This window comes from Antennarius striatus, chromosome 14 (assembly GCF_040054535.1).
Source record: "Antennarius striatus isolate MH-2024 chromosome 14, ASM4005453v1, whole genome shotgun sequence".
NCBI lineage: Eukaryota > Metazoa > Chordata > Actinopteri > Lophiiformes > Antennariidae > Antennarius > Antennarius striatus.
Genome location: NC_090789.1, coordinates 9,206,444 through 9,225,660, shown reverse-complemented (window position 1 = coordinate 9,225,660; position 19,217 = coordinate 9,206,444). Strand labels below are relative to the sequence as shown.

The following is a 19,217-nucleotide window of genomic DNA, read 5'->3' as shown; positions in this document are numbered from 1 at the left end:
GTTAAAGTATGTTTATTCAACCATTACCTTTTTAAAGAAATTAATATTTCACTCTAACAGTGTAATTTTAACATAAATTCAGATGAAACAAAAAAATCTCCCCCCAAAACTGTCTGGTCTATCTTAATCTTACCTTTTTATGTAAACCTGCATCTCTCTTAGTAGCACAAGGAATGTAAAGCTGTTAGTAGCAAAACCAATAATCCTTTTTTGTGATTATGCCCCTTCAGTTATTGCCAAGGAACCTTTGCCAAACAACATCTGCAAACCAAATTATATTTAGTCTGATAAATATCTCTGTCTGATTGAAAAGCAAATGATTGTTGAATGTTTTCATGGATTTCTGTGGTTATAAATTATCCTAATAGCTCCCGGATTTTATAAATAGGAGGTCCCTAAACCCATAAAACAGCTAATAGTTGGATAAAATGAAAACCGACTCCGATTGACGTGTTTACGGCCTCCATCCGGTAGGTGGTAGTATGCACATGAATGTTGAGATTACACTCTAAAAAAGGAATAGAAGAAGAAAATCCGGAAGTGTTGGGGTATTGTAGATTTTTGTGCATCAGGGACCTGTCCCGACCTGTGTGATTATACCGGTGAGACAGTCTTATTGTGTGTGTCAGTGTGTGTCGGATTGTTTAGTAGACTGCGGTCAGCCATGTTCATGTGCTGTTTTCTTCACTAATTAGCGATTTGGTATTGGAAATCACAAGTAGCTAAATGCTAATAGATATATTCAATTAGTATTTGCTTTACTTAATTTTCCCAATGTTTGAATGGTTGGTTTAGCATTACATTTATACCTTCATGTGTTTGGGGTTCAAACCGTGACCTTCATGAACAAAACAGCACAAACATCATTTGAATTACCTAAGCTATCTCATTTTATGTACTCAACACTCTACCCATCCATCTGTAAAGAACAATTCCAAAGCAGACACTACGGTAAAAAAAAATATCGACCCATTATTAAATAAGGTCTTTGTTCCTTTGTCTGGCAGGTGTCACTGAAGTGCAGACATGGAAGTTCCCTGCTACCTGCCAAAACTCTTGTTTGAACTAAATGAGCAGCGTAAACGGGATTTCTTCTGCGACTGCAGCATCCTTGTTGAGGGCCGTGTTTTCAAAGCACATCGGAACGTGTTGTTTGCGGGTAGCGGCTATTTCCGAGCTCTTCTCGTTCACTATCTGCAGGTGAGAGCAGCTGACATGTTTGTTTGTTTGTTTGTTTGTTTGTTTGTTTGTTTGTTTGCATGATGTCTCGAACAATCGTGAATGATTTTGATTAAAGTATACTTGTGATGGATCTTCGTTCAAGGAGTAAGTAATTAAACTTAAAAGTTGATCCAGGTATGGCTTTACACTCTCCTTAATTGTAGGATAACTCCTTTCAGCAATAATATCATGAAACTTTTTAAAAGACCAGTCAAAAACATTAGAATGTTACACCAGTACTGGCTGTCAGATTCAGACCTTGATCATAATCCAGATTTGGGCAGTTAATACCATATTTTTGATGGGGTGATATATAAAATATAACGATAAAGGAATGGAACCAAGCAATTAACTTTCTATGAGAGTAATGAATAGGGAAATAAACTGGTTTCGAGATTTTAGGTCTGCTTGATGAAGCAGGGTTTGTGATTTGAGAGGTAGCTCTAGGTCATTTTTAGGGCACACATAACCTCTAAAGCAGGCTAACCCTATCTCATTAAAACAAATTCTAAAATGCATTTTCTGTAAAGACATCATTACTAGACGTTCCCAAGCCTAATGCTTGGATTTAGATTTGGAATTGTTCTGTCTAGAGGGAAACACGTTTTTTTTTTTTTTTTGGCAAAACCTTTGTGTGGTTATAATGAAACCCTAGACCAGAAATTGACAAAAATACAGCACCTGTTTCCATGTAAAATATGAATGACACTTCTCTTAAATCATTTTACCTTTATTTTATGAGTGACTCCTTTGGGGTTTCAGGTGAAATAGTTAAACACAGGCAATAATAATATTATTCAGAAGCAGTCAAATGTATTACATGAATTATATTCAGATTCTATTCATTTTTTCAGGATAGTGGACAGCGCTACAGCACAGCATCACTGGACATTGTGACAGCTGACGCCTTCTCGATTATCCTGGACTTCCTGTATTCTGGTCGCTTGGCCCTGAACAGAAGCAATGTCATTGAGGTGATGTCGGCAGGCAGCTACCTGCAGATGACTGATCTGGTAAACTTCTGTAAGGGATACATCCGTTCATCTTTGGAAATATGCAACAAGGAGAAGGAGAGAAGCACAGCAGAGAATAGCAAGATCCAGGATGGAGGGATGGGTCCTGCAGACAGCGGCACTTCTGTTGCGACTATCTCCAGTGATACAGAGGCTGCATCCCTGGAACCTCATTCGCAGGTTGCAGAAGCAGATAGAGGGTCATCGTGCACAGAGACCGTGGCCTTGGCTAGAACTCCCTCGTCTACTGCTGTCACCACGACTCCAGGCACCAACAGGGACATGAACAGCAATTTTCATTCCAGAGAAACATTTGAATCTCACAATGAAGGACAGAAGGCACACGTGGATCCAACCAACCTTTCATCATCGTCGTCATCTGCTTTGACACCAGAATTAGTCAACCCCAAGATAGAGTATGACCCAGATGAAGAACTTCTGGAATCCCCTGATACTAAAGAGCTGACCTTGTATGCTGGGTCCTCTCTCCACAACCCTTCTCATAACAGACTACTTCTTCCGAGTTCTTCCCCCTCTAATGAACGCTCTCCGTTGGGGTACAGCTCTTCTTTTAATGCCAGGCAGCTGATGGAGATGTTGGCTAGAAGTGAAGGCCCCAGTCCACTGGGGGAGAGAGTGGGGCAGCGCTTTAATCAAGGACTAGGTAGCAGCACAGGAGATGGTCGAATGGATGAAAGTTTAGGATTTGCAGGATCCTCTATTATGGAAATCCAGTCTGATTGGCTTGGAGAGGATACAGGTAATTGGCAATGTCAATCTGAGCTGTTGCAAATGCTCAAGATTGACATGTTTTTCTATCAGGCAGCAAAATATTCTAAAACTAATTCTATATTACAGAGGTGTGGACGTGTGTCACATGACTTGTGCTTCAGTCAGACTTTAATCACAAATTATACAATTTTCCACAAGTTAAAGTCAAATCACTGCACCAGTTCAGCACCAACAACTTTTGGCTTCTCTTTTGCTGGGAATAAATTATTCCCTTAATTTCACTAATGTACACAGCAGACAAAACTAAATTTGCTAAGTGTCAAATGTGCATACGTTTTCCATGTTGTGGAAGGAGTGTCCCCAGCTCTTGTGTTTCATTCAGTACATTTCAGTGGCGGGCTGTGCATTCACACTTATGCCTTCAGTGATGTTCTACTTAGTCAAACTTGCATAAATCCATTTCATAATACTGTAAGCGGCTCCCACCGCTGCCAGCAATATATCATTCAGGACTGAGTTGTTTATAACGTCTCTCAGACAGGACAAAAACTATCGCTTCTGAAGAGGCGTCAGCCCTACTCTTTACTGTCACTAGCATAGAAGAACCCTGCTGCCACACCTTTTATTGACGTCACACAACTACGTCACAGAACAAAACCGTCTGAAAGGACCATCATTTATGACACCACAGCTAGAGAAACAAAATACAGAAATACACTAACACAGATGTTGCATCACCTCTGTCGTGTATAAAATGGGCTATTTTCCAGCAGTGACAGCGTTACAAGTCTCTTTTAAATATGAAAACTTAAATAAAATGCTTGTACTATACTCACCAAAACAGCTGTTCAAATGGCTTATTTAAACACAAAATACATTCTCCTTTCTTTCCTCAAGAACACTTTGATGACTTGGTTGTACAATTGGTTGTACATGTGTGTGTTTTAATTCCAGCAACAAACAAGGCAGACTAACATCCCGCGACACCCCTGAATTCAACATTTTACCCTGATCTACACATTTTTGTGGCTCTGGCTTCCTGAAAATGTTGCTTTTTGTTTTGTGATTATACCGCAAAAGGTATACAACGCGCCGTTGTTCCTCGCAGTTAATTCGTTACAGGAACCACATCCAATTAACGAATTCCGCGACAGAGCGATGAACTATTATCTTATTATTTACGCTAATTTAAACGTTCATGAACCCTCCCCATACTAATATTAAATCACCTTCTACCTGTATTACCTTTTCCCACTCTCTTTATCGACTGTTTAAAGTACTTTTGTGTCTCACGTAAGTCCGAGACTCACAGAACATAGTGCACTTCCGGATGCCGTCAGCCAATAGAATGCGCGTACGGTTTCACTTGACCGCCTACCAAAAATCCGCTATGAGGTTAGTCGCGAGCTTTGATGCTGTATGCTGTATATATATCAAGGAAAATGCATTAAAATATAATGAATTTTTATCATAAATATAAGGATTTCTGGTTATGTTAGGCCAACGGAGAAGGCCTTGCCAGCCCTGACCGCCCACCACTGGTACATTCCTAAAAAAAGGGAGTAATAATTATATGCAGTTCAGTTCTAGTGAACTCTGTTGAACAGTTGGTATCTGTCTCCCCCTATAGGTGATGGCTTGGTAGTGCCGGTGAAACTCCACAAGTGCCCATTTTGCCCGTACACTGCCAAGCAGAAAGGAATCATGAAGAGACACATCCGTTGCCACACAGGAGAGCGGCCGTTTCCCTGTCCGCTGTGTGGGAAGAGGTTCACAAGACAGGAGCACCTTCGGAGCCACGCCCACAGCGTAAGAACCTGTTGTGGCTGTAAAACGACCGGAATTGCTGCAGACATTCCAATTTTTTTCTTCTAAATTTTGATTAAATTGTCTTTTAATTGTTAATGATGACAATTATCTGAATAAGATAGTTAATCAATCATAATTAAGCAGAGTTCATTTTACCTCAAAAAAGTAGTGCATCCCTGGGATGCGCTTCAAGAAAAATTTGTGCATCCCAACATGACATTCATGTATTCTGTTATAACTTTTAATGCATCCCAAAAGTAATAACAGAATATTCGGTAGAAGCGTACGCAAGGATGGAGTTTTGCCAACAGCGCAATATAAAAACTAAACAAACTGTTCATTTTAATGTTTTTATTAATAACTTCATAATTGTTTAAGGAAAACAGAGTAAAATTATATATTAGTTTTATCAAAATGTTACAGGCTGCCAGTCATTAAAAAAACAGTTTTAGAAATAAAAATGTAATACAGTTGTTGTTTTTTAACTTTTGCTTTTACTCAATAGTTTTCTTTGCCTAAAATTAATATATTTTCCTGTGGACACTCTACCAAGTCGACAAAGCCTTCTCCACACACATTTCAGTAATCTCTGTCAGTGATATCTGTCTCTTTTTCTTCCTTAGCGTTTGATTGCTTTCATCAATGAAAGCACTCATTGTCACTTGCTTTTTCTCCAACTTTTGCATCTTTTTCGTAGGCATGTGATAATCAATAGATCAATCAACCTTTATCTGTATAACGCTTCATCACATCAGCAGACATTCAAGAGTGCTTTTAACAGACAGAGAAACCCAACAGGACTCTCCTGTCGCTTATACTTGCTCTGGAGGGTCTAACTAACTCCTCTCTCACTGCAGCGTGTAAAACGAGCAGATGTCGTGTTGCTGTTTGGTCGATTTTCGTAAGACAGAATCATACAGGTGACGAGAAACTTGTGTAAGAAATTTGCGTGAGATCGAAACAATGGTGATTTCCGGATTCGAAATTCAAGTGGAGTAATGGAAAAATAGTGAATATTTTTGTTGAATGGAAGTGCATTTAAAGCTTGTGTCCCAGGGACACACACTGTCTGACGATCGTGCGTCAATGTCAAAAAAAGCAAGAAGCAAGGATGCACACAAACGAGAACACTGATTCAGGGACAAAACTGACAATCAGTTGGAGTCGTAAACAGTAACCAGCCTTCTCTTTGAGGCCTGTCAGCATCATTAGGTTCAGTTTGTGTGTTGTGTGCAGTGATCAGTAAATTATTTGGCTCCACTATTATTGTTCTTCCCATACAAATAATCTTAGTTGCTGTCACTTTTGCTAAATGATCACATTGTCCTCTCTCTCTCTCTTTCTCCTTGCTGACCCTTGCTAACAGGTTCATAGGCACTTCTGGCCAGTTTCATGTAAGAGCTGCAGACGGTCCTTCACTGGATCCAGTGTTTCACCAGGACTCAGACGCTTCGGGATCTGTGACAGCTGCAACTGTGTGACCACCACTCACGATGACTCCGTTTCTGTTCACCCGGTCAGCCAAGCAGAGTCCATGGAGCGTTCAGATGGAGGTACAGACTGGTCCAGCTTTATGGATGATGTAGATGAGGTGGAGGTTGGTAGAGTGGAGGACTTGGTTGAGAAACAGATGCTTGAAAGGCAGCTTTCTGTCTGCAATAATGTAGATCACACACTATGAATCTGTAACCCACTGTGGTTTGTGGAGGAAAAGCAATCCTGAATCATTCATGTTTAAATTAATGATGACTGATCTGTTGCTGGTCCTACATCATAACCTACACAATCTGTTGTTCACTGAATCATTTTTTGACTTACGACGTTTTATCACTCTTCAATGTTTCCGCTGGCAGCAAATAGATTCAACAAATTTTCTATATATATAATGTATTTAATTTTCTGTGTGTGTCTCCCAGTTGATAAGAAACCAATTGATATGTATGTGTTTACGTGAGAATTTTGCAATCTTAACTGATACAGATATTTGTCAGGAATGTTCAGCTGTGGTTATTCGTTCATCTGCAAAATGATTTTCTGCCTTTTGAAATATTGTGGGTGTGAATACACAGTACAGTGATCCCTCATTACTCGTTGTTAATGCATTCCAGTACCACCCACAAATAATCCACGATATTGTGACAAACCCGGGAATCTTGAAGTGCGAATATGCGAGGGATTACTGCATTTGAAAACCCCTGTCAAATGCCTTTGTCATCTATGCCATTGATACTTGAGAGAAATTACCAGTCAGTTATTCACATCAGTGACACTTGTTACGTTACCCTTGGCCTGTTGTTGGTGGGTCTGTTGTGTCAGTTCTGAATAAAGAAGAATTATTTGTCCATTGCTGTTCACTGTCTTCATTGTCACTTGAAAGGATTGCTGCTAAAGATAACTTATTCACTGGAAAATACACATTTTCTCGAGTAAAAATAAAGGTGGAATAGAAATAAAGTTGTTTTTACAACAGGGCTGCAGACAAGTCGGCTGTATGTGAGATCAATACAGTATTTCAGAATATTACAATTTGTCAATCCAATCTGATCGACATTGACGTGGAGGTTTTATTGAAGAAATGGCGCCACCTAGAGGCGACTACACAATCTGCTCGTCCCACGGCGGCACCCAGAAGTAGCTGCTGATATATAGGTGACACTTCCTTATCCTCTCCTAATCAGAAGACTAAATCCTTTCGGTGTGAACACATCATGGCACTCCAGACACGATCTTTATGTTTTCTACCTCTTGTTGCTCTGGTTCCCCTCCTCTTGCTGGGGCCCGGGTGCGCAGCGCGCTACGCGGCGGACTGGACCAGTCTGGATTCCAGACCCTTACCCCCGTGGTTCGATGAGGCGAAGGTCGGCATCTTCGTCCACTGGGGTGTCTTCTCGGTACCCAGCATTGGGCAGTACAGTGAGTGGTTCTGGTACTGGTGGAAGACTAAACAGTCAGCAGAGGACGTTTTGTTCATGACAGAAAACTACCCACCAGACTTTGAGTACGCGGATTTTGCGCCCCAGTTTCACGCAGAATTCTTCGACCCAGAGAGCTGGGCAGAATTATTCCAAGCGTCTGGAGCCAGGTATTACCAGCAAGTTAACTTCAGATTTAAATCATCAATAGGTCACTAGTTGTGTGTGTGTGTGTGTGTGTGTGTGTGGGTGTTCTAGATGTGGTTATCTGCTGGGGCACAGGACACCACCAGGTCAAATCAAATGGGTTTTCTTTTTAATTTTAATCAAATGACTGCAGTGTGTTCATGAGTTTAGGATGATTTAACCTCGCTTAGTTCGCTTTTACAGCCACTGTGATTTTTCAGCGCTTTTGCTACTGACACCAAACCTGCTGATAAAGGTGAAAATATAGATATTCCCACAATGGCATGGATGGCCTACTTTTCACTCTTAGGATTAATTACTCAAAGAACATACATAATATACATTCTTTACCAGCAGGATGAAAAGCCACCTTATGTACCAACCAAACTAGTTCATGCTATGAACAACAGACTGACACTTTGACTAATGATGGAAAGTTTTCAAGTTAGGATTGTGCCAAATCACTTTCAGCATATTTTCCAATATATCATGCAAAATAACTGAAGATATCAACAACACGTTACTACTTTGCGGGACTAAATTATTCTGCCTAATAAGCACTTCTCCAAACTAGAATGTGTGATTTTTGAAGGTCATAACATGTCATTACTGGAACATGCAGTAAAATGGAACCATGATCTTAAGACATAAAAATGTGTTTAGACTTGCTGTTGTTAGTTATGAATTGTTTTTTGACTGCAGTAGGTTAGTTTTTTGACTGATCACAGCCATAGATGAAGGGATTGCAAATATTTAACCATCTGCATTGTTTAACATATGCATACCAGTGCCTCTCAAAAGGCCACCTGAATACTAAGGTTACAGAAAACCATGTATGTCAAACAGAAATGTGAACATTCATACAAACATAATCTTACAGGTATGTGGTGTTCACATGCAAACACCATGAAGGATTTACAAACTGGCCCTCAGTAAACTCTTGGAACTGGAACTCGATGGATGTAGGCCCCCATCAAGACCTGGTTGGAAATCTTGCTACTGCTATCAGGAAGAGGTGAGCAGATTTAGAAGAATGATTCTTTCTCAACTCTAAGTAAAACAAAATAGAAAAATTATTTCATATTTCAGAAATGTTAAAATGAGTCACATGATATTTTGACCCCCTTTGAGCTTTGAAATCTAATTACTGGTTTAGAATCATATTGGTGTCATTTTTAGTTATTCAAAAGTAATAGTTCAGGATGTAGTGCTGTACCTTTTCAAGAAATGTGAAGTTTCACTCCAAACTAAATCAGTTTCAGGCACAATTTAACATAAATTTGTATCTTATCATTTGTTATCTTATCAAATTTTCTGTGATTCTTATAAATTAAAACATTCTGAGTTACCAGTTGTTATGTCACACTATCTTGGACACATCCCGTAGTGCTATGTTTTAAATGATCATATCAAAATATGTTTTAATATTTCTTTATTGTAAATATTAACACACACACACACACACATACATATATATATATATATATATATATATATATATATATATATATATATATATATATATATATATATATATATATAGCTTTACAATTGTAATGCTTTACAATTGTAAAACTGACCTGTATTTTGTTTTTGAGTGAGCAAATAAAATACAGGATATTATAAATACATTGACCATTGAATGAGGAGGAAAAATTTGGAAATAGACAATAAAGACAAACATCTACAGTATTTACTCAGAAATCTTCAACAGGTCACTGCGCTTGGGTCTGTACCACTCTCTATATGAATGGTTCCATCCCCTTTACTTGTCGGACAAGAAGTCTGGATTCCAGTCTCAGGAATTTGTTGCCCGTAAAACCCTTCCTGAGCTTGTGGATCTTGTGATGAAATACAAACCTGATCTGTTATGGTCTGATGGGGACTGGGAAGCACCGGATACCTACTGGAACTCCACCCAGTTTCTGGCCTGGCTCTACAATGACAGCCCAGTTAAGGTGAGGCAACATTTTCAGAGCATGTTTGCGTGATGTGGGATTATTCGGCTCACTACGTCAATTTGTATTGAGAACTTTGATCAAATGTGTGATTGGTGTATTTCCCTATCAAAAATGTCTTAAGGATAAGGTGGTTACTAACGACAGGTGGGGTAAAGACTGCGCCTGCAAACATGGTGGCTACTATAACTGTGCTGACAGGTACACGCCAGATAAACCCCCCAAATGCAAATGGGAGAAATGCCAGTCCATTGATTTGCGTTCCTGGGGCTACCGAAGAGACATGAAGCTCAGTGAACTCATGGACCTGCCAGCCATCATAGAGGTGACTCACGGTGGTCCAGTCTGTAGCTGCTGCGTGCTCTCTCATTTCTTGATTAATTATTTATCCATTTATTGTTATATATTTTTTGACAGGATTTAGCATACGTGGTGGCAATGGGTGGTAACTACCTGTTAAACATTGGACCAATGTCAGACGGCATAATTGCCCCGGTGTTTGAGGAGAGATTGAGGGGACTTGGCGCCTGGTTGAAAATTAATGGGGAAGCCATTTATGCTTCCAAACCATGGAGGGTCATAACAGAGAACGGAACTGTCACTATCTGGTGAGATTGCGCCAGCGAGATTTGAATTTTACATGTATGCATGTTTGCCTGTTTACTCTTTTATTGTTTGTTAATTCAAATTTGTGTTGGGGTGGATGGAATTGATTACATTTTAAGACAGATCTGGATTCGGATGCAGATTCTGGATCACTTTTCTAACATATTGCCAGTAATGTCCAATCCCTCTTGCTTCTCTAGTTGCAGTAGTGAGTGACTAAACAAGCTGGTCCCGGTATTGCTTTTTGAAACATTTGGTGATTTTGAGTGGGGAAAAAAAGTCTGTTGTAGTTTGGTTTCAGCCACCATTTTGTCTTATTACAGGTACACCACCAAAGGCAATGCAGTTTATGCCATAATGATTGGCTGGCCATCTGTGCCACTGCTTCAGCTCTCAAAACCTTCTACAACTGAGGATACAAAGGTAAACATTACCTTTGTGCCCATGAAATTAATTTCTATTATAATGAATCAGCCAAAAACATAAAATCTCTACACTGTTACATTTACAGGTTGTACTCATGGACTCTCCAGATGTACTACTGAAGTGGACACCACTGACAGCACTATCAGGACTGGAGATCGTTCTTCCTACTATGCCAGTATCTCCTGGGAATGCCTGGTGTCTGAAACTGGAGGGAGTTTTCTAAAGTGAGTCAAATGCAATGTAAACTTAAGTTTGTTTTAGGTGAATGATATAAGATCTTTTGGCTCCTGTCCAGTTTCTACGGATTCTTGTGTACTTGCCAATCTCATGGTTCAATGCTGAAACCCAGAACTCCTTGAACAAAACCGGTAACTTAACTGAGAACTTCAACTCGGTTTGACCCACAAATCTGTCTAACCTCATAATTTACAACAGTGCTCATGTAATTACTTAAGTCTGTTTTCTCTTTAACCCTGAAATAATTCAGGTTGTTCTTTAGAAACATTTTGGACATGACCTTGATGCATCCCAAACTGTCTACTGGTACATTTGTCAAATTAAATGAGAATGATATCTACCCTAGAAGTTCCAAAAGCTGTTGAAATGCAAGGACAACCACTCTCCCTCTTCTGAGCAAGTTGCTGGACAAAGGCAATATGTTGGGGAATATTTTATGGTTTTGGGCTAATAATTTGGGGGGATTTATAGATGTCCATTCACTGTCGACTTCCTTGTACAGTAAAAGCCCCTTATTCAAACCTTGTAAGGTCTGCATTTATATCTGAGTATGTGTCCGTGTGTCTGTGTGTGTGAACGAACAGAAAGGAGCCATGGACAAACCCTGATGACAACATATGGACCTGCTTAGTGTTAAATTCCATAATACATTCCGGAGAAAGTTGATGGAGCTCTGGCTGCAGCATGGATGACGCCATTGTTGTTGTCTTCTTTCAATCCATTGAAGAAGTTTATTACTATAACAGAGGGTGATGCGGCACATATTATTTACTGATTGTGTAAAATATTGTATTCTAACATTGTATCATGTGATGCTGTCTAGCACCTTATTGGGGATGGTTGCTATAAAGATAAGTAAAGATCCTGAGGATACCAGTTTTCTGTCATTTGTAATAATATATGGATAAGCAGCTGAAGATGAGATGATTATTGATTTTCTAAAGAAAATGAATGAATGAATGAATGAATGAATGAATGAAATAGGAGAGATATAAATGAAAACAGAAAAAGTAACCTGTCCAGTGAATATGTTTCTTTTCTTATCAATCAATCAATCAATCAATCAATCAATCAATCAATCAATCAATCAATCAATCAATCAAGTTTTATTTATATAGCTCTTACTCATGGCAACAGACATTTCAAAGCACTTTAACAGACAGAAAAACCCAACTGCACCCTTGAGACCAAGTGTAAGCAACAGTAGCAAGGACAAAACTTCCTCATTGAGGAAGAAACTCCGGGCAGGACCCAGACTCGTTTGGGCGCCTTCATCGGTTGGGTGGAGAAGAAATAAAATGAAGATAAGGGTAAGAGAAAGAGAGACAGAGAAAGAGTGGCAGATAAGTCATATAGAGTCAGTGACTTTTTGGTTATAGTTGGACTATTTGATACAGGCGCTGAATTGGGGGGTGAACCTAAGAAAACCTGTGAGGACATAGAGCACAGAGACTCCAAGGAAGAAGTTGAGTTAGTAGGGTGTGACTGGAGACAAGGAGAGAGAGGTTGAGGAGGAGGAGTGACAAAGAGAAGGCTGAGGACAGAGGAGCTCAGTGAGTTTACATACAGAGTTTGTACAAATGGAAAGTACATACAGTATACAAAAGTGAACACAAAATTATAAGGTCTTCACACATGTGTGCAGTCATTGCTCTTTTATTTCTAAGTTAATATTTCTTATTTTTCTGCTCTAACTGAACAATTTAAGATGTTTTAAGATTTGATATACTTCAGTAATCCCCAAATGGAAATTAAGAGCACATTCTAGTTGGTCAAATCCAAGCCAATCACATGCATATGTTAGTGTGTACAGAGCCTGAACATACAAACACACACAGGGGGCCTGTATGCATGCAGAGGGAGGTAGAGTTGCGAGAAGCTCCTTCCTGGTGCGCCCCAAATGAGCAACTTGTAAGGGGGACAGCGCCTTGCTCAAGGGCGCCTCAGCAGTGCTCCGGAGGTGAGCTGACACCTTTCACTGTCAGCTCACCTCCAGGTGTTTTTCGGACGGGAACGGAAATCGAACAACCAATCTCTGAACATTGGACGACCCGCTCTACTGCGCACTCTACCACTGAGGCATCGCCGCCCCATAAATGTCAGCAATTGCTCAAAGAAAACTTTTCATTGTTTTGTCCAAGTAAAACTCTCCTATGCTGTAGTTTGATTGTCCTGAACAGGTCTGTTTCAAGTGAAACACCTTTTGCAAATACAGTACTATATTTTTTTATCATAAGATAGCAGGAGAATACTAAATACCTTCTCTAAAGCTCTGTAGTATATTATTTAGAAATATGCTCTAGTTGCATGAAAGTTACCATTGTTTTTTTCTTGTTTGTCTTGTTCTTGTTGGTGAAATTGTGAGGGGGAAAAAAGGTGATCTCGCAGGTATTACTTGCAGGTAATAACACAATGTATTCACAGTTGTGCAAGTGATGACAAGAATCCAAGGCTACTGATAGAAATACATGGTGTGGATAATGTGAATGTGTGTATTTTTGGTCTCAGGCATATATGCGGGTTAAAAACATACAGTACTAAATAATAGTTCAAATTAAATAACATCACCGAACCACGACAGCGGATGAAGCGGTTATGAAATTGAATGAATGAATGAATATTATTTGTTGTGTGGATATAATAGAAATTATTTAAAAGAAAAATGATACAGTTGGATTATGTTGGTAATACTGTAATATACCATTATTCTCAATTTGCCAACATTGTATATTTAGAGGGAAGTCTGGGCCTCCCTGCTTAAGCTGCTGCCCCCGCGACCCGACCCCGGATAAGCGGAAGAGAATGGATGGATGGATGGATGTATATTTAGTGATGAAATGGCAATGGTAAAGCGTTTAAAAATCAATGATCGGTTAAAAATATATTTTTTAATCGACCCATTTGTTGACTCAAGTGAGGCAGACTAGTAAAGTGCATGTTATAAACGACATTTTGCTGGGTCGCTGGATTTAAGCATGAACTTCCATTCCAACCGAAACAATGAAATGAAAAACAATGAAAAACGGCGTGACACTTGATTCCTCGAGGATGCAGTCCAGCCATGACGCACTGAGTAACGCTGTCGCCTCCCAGTGAGAAGGTTTCGGGTTCGAATCCTTTCTGTGTCTGCGTAGGTCCTCTTTCTTTTGTATGGGATAATCCAGTCAATGTCGATCTACAATTTCACCTATAGGGGGCAGTAACGCACACCTGCTGCATTCAGTCTGCCGCAATAGAAGAACAGAATAAGTAGAAGAGGAAAGATAACATTCCATCAGAAGCAGTCGGACTGCATTGTCATGTGATGGTCTCCCTGTGTATGGGGGGTTGTCATATGACTGAAACTTGTTATGTCATGGTTTGATAAATATGAATCAAGTGCAGGGCAGGGATTAGACTGAACTGCAGTTTTCGTAATCTAGACACATCGCGCTAACTTTTTTGAGCCATGCTAGGTGTAATCCTACTGGCTTTAGTCGCCCAGTCGGAGGCTAACTACACTCCAGATTGGACGAGTTTGGACAGCAGACCGCTGCCGTCATGGTACGACGAGTCCAAATTCGGAATTTTTGTCCACTGGGGAGTGTTTTCTGTTCCTGCTTATGGTAGTGAGTGGTTCTGGTTTAACTGGAAGGGGAGACAACCCCCGAACCCGAGTTTAGTGAAGTTCATGTCCGAGAACTACCCGCCGGGCTTCAGCTACCCGGAGTTCGCCCCGGAGTTCCACGCAGAGCTCTTCGATCCCAGCGAGTGGGCAGAGATGTTCAGCGCTTCTGGTGCAAAGTGAGTGCATTTCAGTGCAATTCTGCAATTAATAACACTAAGGTGGCGAACATATGATTACACATTGTTCATAGATAACTTTACTGCATGGATAATGTGAAATCTGAATAAAACTTATGAACACAAATTAACATAAATGCTTATAAAATTGATCATTGAGTACATTAAATATGTATTGGGCAAGTGACTGTTTTGGTAAGTTGATTTTCGACATGATATTCAAAAATTTTAAAAACTGTTCCAACAGAAACAGATTCCTGTCTGGTCCTAAAGTAACACTCCAAAGTTAAACTTTTGATTTTCCAAGTATTTAAATGAGTACCCCATTGGTTTTCTCTGTGGCACTATTTTATTGTCATGTCATGGCACTTCTATAAAACACTTAAATTCTTAGTATCTCTAAAATCTCGGCCGATGGTGGCTTTATTTATCCGTAGTCGCACAAACTAACACTACTAATTATCTCTACCAGATATGTTGTACTGACTGCCAAACACCATGAAGGGTTTACCAACTGGGGATCTCCAAACTCTTGGAACTGGAATTCAGTTGATACTGGTCCTCACAGGGACTTGGTGGGAGACCTGGGAGAGGCTGTGCGCAACAGGTGATCCATCTATAATAGATTGGGTGTGTACAAATGGAGAATATGTGTTCTCTCATAAGATGTTAGTGATGATCAATGGTCTGTTAGTTATCAGTGGAGTTGTATTCCAAATAATTTAATCAAGATTCTAGATCTGGTTTTAGGTTGAATCTGTAGCAACTAGGCTTCTTTTTATTGGTTTGAAGATTTCACCTTTCGTCAGCTCTGACGTTGAAGTTAGAAGTTTACAGATTCTAACTGTTCTCTATTATAAATGGTATTTCATTTACTTTTATAGGTCGTTGCACTATGGCCTCTACAACTCCCTTTATGAGTGGTTCAACCCTCTATATTTGACTGACAAGAAGAATGGCTTCAAAACACAGGAGTTTGTGAGACATAAACTACTCCCAGAGCTTTATAACATGGTTGTAAGGTCTGTAGCTCTTAAATGTATCCATCATTGATTTCAATACAAGTTTTGTTGACCTTCACATGTAATAAAATCAGACATCATGATAATGACATTGACCTGTTTTAATGCAACCTTATAACCTTTGCCTTCCTGTTACTTTGCAGGTACAAACCTGAGGTGATCTGGTCAGATGGGGATTGGGAGGCACCTGACACCTACTGGAACTCCACTCAGTTCCTGGCCTGGCTCTACAATAACAGCCCTGTCAAAGTTAGTTTTCTCAAGAACAACTTGTTTTTCCTTTTAAAAGAAGGAACTCAAACTTATCTATATCTTTTTTGTGTTAGGATACCGTTGTGACCAATGACAGATGGGGAGTTGGCTGTGGATGTAAACATGGTGGCTTCTTTAATTGTCAAGATAAATATACTCCAAGCCAGCTGCCCAATCACAAGTGGGAAAAGTGCACAACTGTGGACATGGATTCTTGGGGTTACCGTCGAAACATACGCATCAAAGATGTGATGGATTTACCCTCCATCATTAAGGTGAGGATATGTGACTGCTTGTCACGTCTGTGGTGTTAGATAGGATGGCTCTGCCTTCGTATAAGGCGCTCACACATTCAGAAGACGGGCTGCTCTTGCTGTTCATTACAGGCGTCTGACAGGTTGTTTTTCTACTTTTGCAGGATCTGGTCTACACTGTTGCCTTGGGAGGTAACTACCTTCTTAATGTGGGTCCCACGTCTGATGGGACGATCCCTGTTCTGTTTGAGGAAAGGCTCAGAGGTGTCGGAGCTTGGCTCAAGATCAATGGGGAAGCAATCTACGGCTCAAAGCCCTGGAGGGTCCAGAGTGAGAATAACACTATGACTGTCTGGTAAGACGATGAAGGAAAGCTAAATCACAAGAAGCAATCACTTGATATTGTGTTTAATTTTTAACTAAAAGCAAAATTTAAGTACTTACAAACTGTGTTTCATCATGTATTAACATGTCATATAGAAATAGTCTGAGATACTTTTTAAATACTCGGTTTCTTACCTTATTTTCTAAATGTAAAAATGCCTGATGTTTTTCAGGTTGAGAGAATAAAAATTGTGAAAAGTAATGAATTAAATAATGATAAAAACAAGTTAATGTAAAATATTTGTCAGTATATTTGCTGTTTTGACTGTGGTCGTAGCGCAGGCATGTCCAAAATCCGGCCTGCGGCCCAATCACAGCCCACTGTTGAAATTTGTTTGGCCTACTTTTGTCCAAAACGTGTTTTTTGTGGCTCGCCATATGGTCCAAACATTGAGCATGCAGTTCCTTTTCTCAATTTGTATATACAGTATCATGTGACAGATGTCTGTCAATTGCCTTAAACCCTCAAAGAAGAAGAAAACTGAATTCTTTTTTTCTTTTTCTTCATTGTTTCATAAAATACGTTCAGCTTCATTCCAGAAGCCATTAACCATGCCAGCAGTCAAGGAACAAGAAGTCATTGGTTTACTGGGTGACAAATGTATTTGATTGCTTTATTTAATCCTCATTGCTTAGTGTCTTCACCTATCCCTCATACAGGTTTTTCAGATTGGTTTATATATTAGCAATTGTCCATATTTCTGTTTGCTGGCTCACTTGAATGTGCTATCATTTACAGGTATACATCCAAAGGAAAAACTGTCTATGCTGTCATGACGGCTAAACCACTCAAGCCCATGATTCAACTAATGGCACCAATACCGTTCCCAAGCACTGAGGTAAAGGGTCTGAAATGTTATATTTTACTTTGTTTCTTTTTTAATTAAAAAGTTCAATAGCAAAGCTTTGTCTTTCTCAGCTTTCTGTCACATGAAATGATGAGCCATTGATTTTTGTCCCTTGTCCAGGTGACCTTGCTGGGAACTTCAGAGCTGTTACACTGGAACCAAGTTGGACCTGGTGGTGGTCTCAATGTCATTCTGCCTGAGCTGCCTTTTTCTCCTGTGCAAATCTGGACACTCAAACTGAAAGGTGTCCAATGAGCATTGATTCACCAGAACTTTCCAGCATCTGCAATACTTTTGATGTTTTGGGTTTTTATTACACTTGAAGGAAAATTAAAAACCAAAGCACTATTGAAGGGATGGCAACTGTATAGTTTTAACAGCTTATGCAAAATCTAAGCTCAGTGATTGTTCTGTAGCTCAAATGACTAAAAGTTTAAGTTTTTCTGTCTGTCTCTCAGTTTTTCTTTTTTAATCACTGATTGGTCACGAGTGAGAAGTGAAAACTGCTGCTGTTTATATTGGTATGATTAGGGGAAACCTATGCACTATATAAGGGATGGGGTGTGTCCTGAGATTCCTTGGTTGCTTGGAAAGGGTTTATTATGTTCCTGGTCTTATGATGAATTGTTTCCAATTAGTGAAGCATTAAACCTGCAACTCAGGTTTACATCTGCAGAATAAGAGGAAACTCATGCACTATTGAACTGAGCTTCTCTAAGTTGTCAAGTGAATCTGCCAAAATGAAAGATTAGAGCAGCCCTTCTGTGACTCCATTGAGTTTTAATAGACTGGAGGCAGAATGTGTCACTGACTTTAGTCTTTCAGCCAAGAGTCATGGAAGGATTGTGCTCTTTGTGTAATCTCTGATTATAGATGAAAAGTGGAATGCGCTTTTAGGATTTTCATGTTCTTTGGGCTGTTCAAATGAAATTGGGTTTTCTATATTCTTTTAAAATATTTGAATAAAAGATGATTTGGTTTGTGTCCTTATTGTTTTAATACTGTATTTGTTTGATGGTATCTGCTCCCACCACCCTAGAGAAACTCTGAGGAAGGCAACAGAGATATAAAACAATGAAAAAGAGTGACAATTCAGACAGGAAGATCTGTGTGGTGTTTATATCATGAGCACTTTTCCACTAGATTAGGCTGAAATACTTCATATTCATTTATTATTATCACATTCTCCAATAGCCATTATCTCAAAGCTCTCAAAGTTTAAATGTGCTCTCTCTTTTTTCCATCAGAAAGATCTGCAAGTATTTCAGATAATTAATCTAATCTTGGGGCGGCAACATCCCAGTCCACAGGGTCGCCAATGTATAGTTATTAGTTACTATTTACGGGCTTTCAGTTGCTAAAATGTGAGATTTATATGTGTGTTCATTGAAGAAAAGACACAAGACAAGATTTCACATTTTAAGGGCTCTCACACAACTGTTGGATCACTCAAGTGGCAGTCTAAGATGGAGCTTGAACATTTCCTATCGTAATTGTGAACAAGAACCTGATTCTTGTTTTTCCTGTTATTTGACATGTCTGCAAAACAAACGTACAGATACATATAATCACAC

At 39.5% G+C, this 19,217-nt stretch overlaps 3 protein-coding genes across 3 annotated transcripts; all 3 read left to right on the top strand.

Annotated features, from left to right (window-relative positions):
• The first annotated feature begins 533 nt into the window (after positions 1 to 533).
• On the top strand, positions 534 to 7,072 carry zbtb8b (zinc finger and BTB domain containing 8B). Its single transcript, XM_068333441.1, has 5 exons — positions 534 to 602; positions 1,008 to 1,200; positions 2,076 to 2,994; positions 4,597 to 4,775; positions 6,142 to 7,072. Exons 2-5 carry the CDS (start codon positions 1,027 to 1,029, stop codon positions 6,454 to 6,456), a joined length of 1,587 nt encoding a protein of 528 aa, XP_068189542.1. The 5' UTR covers positions 534 to 602; positions 1,008 to 1,026; the 3' UTR covers positions 6,457 to 7,072.
• Positions 7,073 to 7,419: 347 nt separating this feature from the next.
• LOC137607503 (tissue alpha-L-fucosidase-like) lies at positions 7,420 to 11,962 on the top strand. Its single transcript, XM_068333327.1, has 8 exons — positions 7,420 to 7,857; positions 8,754 to 8,888; positions 9,588 to 9,831; positions 9,956 to 10,156; positions 10,249 to 10,439; positions 10,761 to 10,860; positions 10,949 to 11,087; positions 11,685 to 11,962. The coding sequence occupies exons 1-7, from the start codon at positions 7,484 to 7,486 to the stop codon at positions 11,084 to 11,086; spliced, it is 1,383 nt and encodes a 460-aa protein (XP_068189428.1). The 5' UTR covers positions 7,420 to 7,483; the 3' UTR covers position 11,087; positions 11,685 to 11,962.
• A 2,395-nt stretch (positions 11,963 to 14,357) lies between these two features.
• Positions 14,358 to 18,627, top strand: LOC137607290 (tissue alpha-L-fucosidase-like). The gene is made up of 8 exons (XM_068332949.1): positions 14,358 to 14,883; positions 15,356 to 15,490; positions 15,768 to 15,905; positions 16,049 to 16,154; positions 16,232 to 16,432; positions 16,576 to 16,766; positions 17,535 to 17,634; positions 17,764 to 18,627. The coding sequence occupies exons 1-8, from the start codon at positions 14,549 to 14,551 to the stop codon at positions 17,896 to 17,898; spliced, it is 1,341 nt and encodes a 446-aa protein (XP_068189050.1). The 5' UTR covers positions 14,358 to 14,548; the 3' UTR covers positions 17,899 to 18,627.
• The last annotated feature ends 590 nt before the right edge of the window (positions 18,628 to 19,217 follow it).

Coding starts and splice junctions, on each gene's coding strand:
- zbtb8b (XM_068333441.1), top strand. CDS start 1,027: ATGGAAGTTCCCTGCTACCTGCCAAAACTCTTGTTTGAACTAAATGAG. Junction 1,201..2,075: donor TTCTCGTTCACTATCTGCAG/GTGAGAGCAGCT, acceptor TCATTTTTTCAG/GATAGTGGACAGCGCTACAG. Junction 2,995..4,596: donor TTGGCTTGGAGAGGATACAG/GTAATTGGCAAT, acceptor CTCCCCCTATAG/GTGATGGCTTGGTAGTGCCG.
- LOC137607503 (XM_068333327.1), top strand. CDS start 7,484: ATGGCACTCCAGACACGATCTTTATGTTTTCTACCTCTTGTTGCTCTG. Junction 8,889..9,587: donor GCTACTGCTATCAGGAAGAG/GTGAGCAGATTT, acceptor AATCTTCAACAG/GTCACTGCGCTTGGGTCTGT. Junction 10,157..10,248: donor ACCTGCCAGCCATCATAGAG/GTGACTCACGGT, acceptor ATTTTTTGACAG/GATTTAGCATACGTGGTGGC.
- LOC137607290 (XM_068332949.1), top strand. CDS start 14,549: ATGCTAGGTGTAATCCTACTGGCTTTAGTCGCCCAGTCGGAGGCTAAC. Junction 16,155..16,231: donor ACAATAACAGCCCTGTCAAA/GTTAGTTTTCTC, acceptor TTTTTGTGTTAG/GATACCGTTGTGACCAATGA. Junction 17,635..17,763: donor TACCGTTCCCAAGCACTGAG/GTAAAGGGTCTG, acceptor TCCCTTGTCCAG/GTGACCTTGCTGGGAACTTC.